The 3,969-nt window shown below is 59.0% G+C and overlaps 1 protein-coding gene across 1 annotated transcript; it reads left to right on the top strand.

The window, feature by feature from the left end:
* The first annotated feature begins 979 nt into the window (after positions 1–979).
* Positions 980–3,596, top strand: RASSF10 (Ras association domain family member 10). The gene has a single exon (XM_057385958.1). It carries the CDS (start codon positions 1,585–1,587, stop codon positions 2,920–2,922), a length of 1,338 nt encoding a protein of 445 aa, XP_057241941.1. The 5' UTR covers positions 980–1,584; the 3' UTR covers positions 2,923–3,596.
* Positions 3,597–3,969: the final 373 nt, after the last annotated feature.

The raw sequence follows: 3,969 nt of genomic DNA, 5'->3' as shown, positions 1-3,969 counted from the left end.
ATTTTGTTCTCTTACAGGACCATTGCTGGGGTCACCTTCCTCTGCCCTGCAGTGGGTGATGTTTTAGGCAAAACCAACCACTGAACAAAAAGCCTGCACACCTTGGGAATGACCTCCAGCAGCAAACATTTTCCTCTGCAGAAAGCACAGCGATCCAGCACTTCGGATACATCCTGAGAGGAGAACGCCTTGCCCCTGGAGCTGGCAGTGCCACACCAATCACTGCTGGATGGGAATTTGCAGCTTTAACGTGGGGTGGCTGTGGTCAGGAAGCTAATTCAGCCCATTACCACCAGCCCTATCTCGCGTGGCCTCATTGCAACACTCGGTGGYCACCACGGTTTGGGATCCTTTAACCTGAAATGACACAGGAAAGGGACGTTAAGGTGGCACATGATCCATCCCCATGATCTTCATCTCCAGGAATGCCGGGGGTCCCTCAGCCACTTCCTCCCGGGACAGGAGGCTGCACGTCAGAAACCACCACGGTAATTAAATGCTTTGCTCAGCCAGAGCACAGGGCAGGCTCTCTGCCCCAGGACTTCCATGTGAATAYGGGAGAAGCTCGCACAGGCACTGCCCACACTGAGCCTGGTACTTTGGGGAAAAAGAGGACTTTAGGCTGCAGGATTGATCCCTTGTTGTTTGGTTGCCACAGCTCCACTGTCTCTAACATTAGAGTGACTGGAGTTAGGCTACAAAACCACGACTCTGTTCTGTTCCACTGCCTGGCACACAAACCTTATCCTGGAAAAAGCCCTCTCTACACAGCACCCCGATTTTATTGGCTCTAAAACTCCCTCGGAATGTACAGATCATCCTTCAGCTTTGAGAGAGTTTTCTTTCTTTGCCCACTAGAGTACTTTTTAAATCACTTTGAAAAGCCCAGGTCCCTGAACCCTGTGATGCAATCGGTGAAAATCAGTGCCACAACCCTGCGTTTTATTACTATTTTTCACATCTTCTCATTTTAATCCGCACTTGGAGACCGTTCCCGTTCCCATCRAAGTACACGGCAAGTTCCCATTAAAATCTGGCTCAGCTAGTATTTTAATAACACTTAGCCATTCCCGTCCTTTGCATATTTCATCTGCGAAGCGCTTTACAAACATGAATCTCCTAATTACAGGCGGATGATTTACTAAAACTGGAAATTCCTCACTAGTTCTGGCTTTCCCTTTGAAGCTCCGGGGTTCGCTCTTGTCTCTCGGCACTTTGGAAGATCCCCGACGCCGCTCGTTCTCTCGTTCGCGGCAGAGGCAGGGCACTAAGAAAGAAGCCACGGAGGAGSCTGCGATCTGCCCCGGAGTGTGTGGGGTGTGAGCCGCGGGGTTCGCACGTGGGGAGCGCAGATCCCGGTGCTCCGGGAGCGGGCAGGGCGCGGGTGAGACGGGACACACCGGGCAGGAAGGGGTGGAGCGGCCGGCGGAGCGCACGGGCGGGGTGCCGCGGGCGGGGAGGGGACGGCACAGGCATCCTGGCCGTGCTGAGCCGGGCAGAGCCTCCGCACAGCGCTCCCCATGGAGCGGCTGCCCCGCCAGCCCTGAGCCCGCCGCCCCGGCCGCCCGCCCGCAGCCGCCCCCGATGGAGCCCGACGAGAGGAAGATCTCGGTGTGGATCTGCCAGGAGGAGAAGCTGATCTCCGGGCTCTCCCGGCGGACCACCTGCTCGGACGTGGTGCGAGTGCTGCTGGAGGACAGCCACCACCGGCGGCAGCGCCCGGCGCCGCCCGAGCCCGCCGGGGGGATGCTGTCGGGGCCGCCGCACTCGTACTGCATCGTGGAGAAGTGGCGCGGCTTCGAGCGGATCCTGCCCAACAAGACCAAGATCCTGCGGCTCTGGGTGGCGTGGGGSGACGAGCAGGAGAACGTGCGCTTCGTGCTGGTGCGCAGCGAGGCTTCTCTGCCCAACGCGGGGCCGCGCAGCGCCGAGGCGCGGGTGGTGCTGAGCAGGGAGCGCCCCGGCCGCGGCCTGGGGGCGGCACGGACCAGCCTGGCGCTCACGCAGGAGCGGCAGCGGCGGGTGGTGAGGAAGGCCTTCCGCAAGCTGGCCAAGATCAACAAGAAGCGGCAGCAGCCGCTGGCACGGGAGGCCTCGTCGGCGGAGAGGATGGAGACGCTGGTGCACCTGGTGCTGTCGCAGGACCACACCATCCGACAGCAGATCCAGCGGCTCCGAGAGCTGGACCGCGAGATCGACAGGTACGAGGCTAAAATCCACCTGGACCGCATGAAGCGSCACGGCGTCAACTACGTGCAGGACACCTACCTGGTGGGCACGGGCGGCGSGGAGCCCGAGCCGGGCCGGGAGCAGGGCCAGCCCGCCGGCCGCCGCCTCGACGAGGAGGACTACGCCAGGAAATGCGAGGAGGTGCTGCAGCTGCAGGAGCAGCGGGCGCAGCAGGAGGAGCTGCTGGAACACCTGGCCGCCGAGATCCAGGAGGAGCTCAACGAGCGCTGGATGAAGCGGCGGCGGGAGGAGCTGGAGCTGGCGGCGGGGCCCGGGCTGGCCGACACGGACTGCGACACCACCGAGCTGAGCGGCGGCGGCGGCGAGGGCGAGCTGCASCTGGAGCACGAACGGGTCAAGACCCAGCTGAGCACCAGCCTCTACATCGGCCTCAAGCTGAGCACGGACCTGGAGGCCGTCAAGAGCGACCTGGACTGCACGCAGCGGGTGTGGGAGGACAAGGAGCGGGAGCTGCAGTGGCTGCTGGACACGCTGGGCACGCTGGACGTGGCGGAGGCGCTGGCAGAGCCGCGCGGGGCGGCGGCCGGGGCGCGGCCGGGGGCAGGATGGATGGAACAGGCGCGGGGACTGCGCAAAGACCGCGCCGACAACGACGAGGACTCGGACACGGGGCTGAGCTCCATGCACAGCCAGGACTCGGACTCGCTGCCCGTGTGCGAATCGCTGGTGTAGCGCCCGCCCGCCCCGCCGCAGCCACCCCGGGCACCGGGCACMGGGCASMGGGGCTGCCGGGGCACAGAGCAGATGTGGGGCAGCCCAGGAAACTCCCGGCGCAGGAGGCAGTCGCGCAGAGGAAACATTTTAATTTGAGCTCTGAAGTTTGAACTTGTTCTGATTAGTCATCCGCGGGCAGCGTTTAGGCTGGCTCGCCGGTACTTTTATCCGAGGAAGAGAAAACCCACAGCGTGTTTGTGTTTCATTCACGTCTGGGATTGCTCGCTCCTTAAATCCTGCCCCTCGCTTTGCTGCGAACGTTTTCTTGCCGGGCCTTTTAATCCTCCTCAGTGTAGCGTAAGGCTGCTCCGGGTCAGCTCTTCACGAGCAAAAGGCCGGGACGTGCCCTCCCGAGGGGATCGCTCTCTCCCGAACAGGGTGTCGGCATTGCAGAGTCAGATGTGGGTTATACTGGGTTATACTGGGYTATACTGGCTGTCACAAAYACACCCGGCTCCTTTACAGGCAAAAAGTCTCGACACTAAAGCTGCTGATCACTTAAACAGTGCGGAGGAAAAGAGGTGTCAGTGCTTCTGACTCTGGGATCTCCCAGGGCGCAAACTTTTGGACGGTGCTGCAGTTCCTTTCGGCAACAAAAAGGGGTGATAAATCACTTCCTTTTTTTTCTTTTTCTGAAGAACAGGCTAAATCAAAATATAGGTTAACGTGTTGTATTAACTCTGCTCTGTGTAGTGCTTTTTCTTATGCACAGATAGGAGTGCTTGTGTAAAGGCACACTAAGAAATCTGTTCCTATCTATAGTCATGGAAGGTAATTAGCAGTGCCTSTATGTACACAGCCTTCAACTACATTTTTTCACCAGGCTAGCTGATCCTTGGCTGAGCATGGTTGTAGATAAACAAAGTACAGAATCAGCTGGAGCTACCATTTTTAATAASACAGTTCATATCAGGCCAAGAGATGCAACGATAAAAGTATGACTCAAGCCATACCTGTGCTACAGCTTAATCTTTTCAGTTATTCCAACAAAAAGCATTAACATGC

This window comes from Malurus melanocephalus, unplaced genomic scaffold, assembly GCF_030028575.1.
Source record: "Malurus melanocephalus ecotype Western Australia unplaced genomic scaffold, MMel_1.1 scaffold_894, whole genome shotgun sequence".
NCBI classification, from domain to species: Eukaryota; Metazoa; Chordata; class Aves; order Passeriformes; family Maluridae; genus Malurus; species Malurus melanocephalus.
This window is presented reverse-complemented; position numbering and strand designations above follow the sequence as displayed.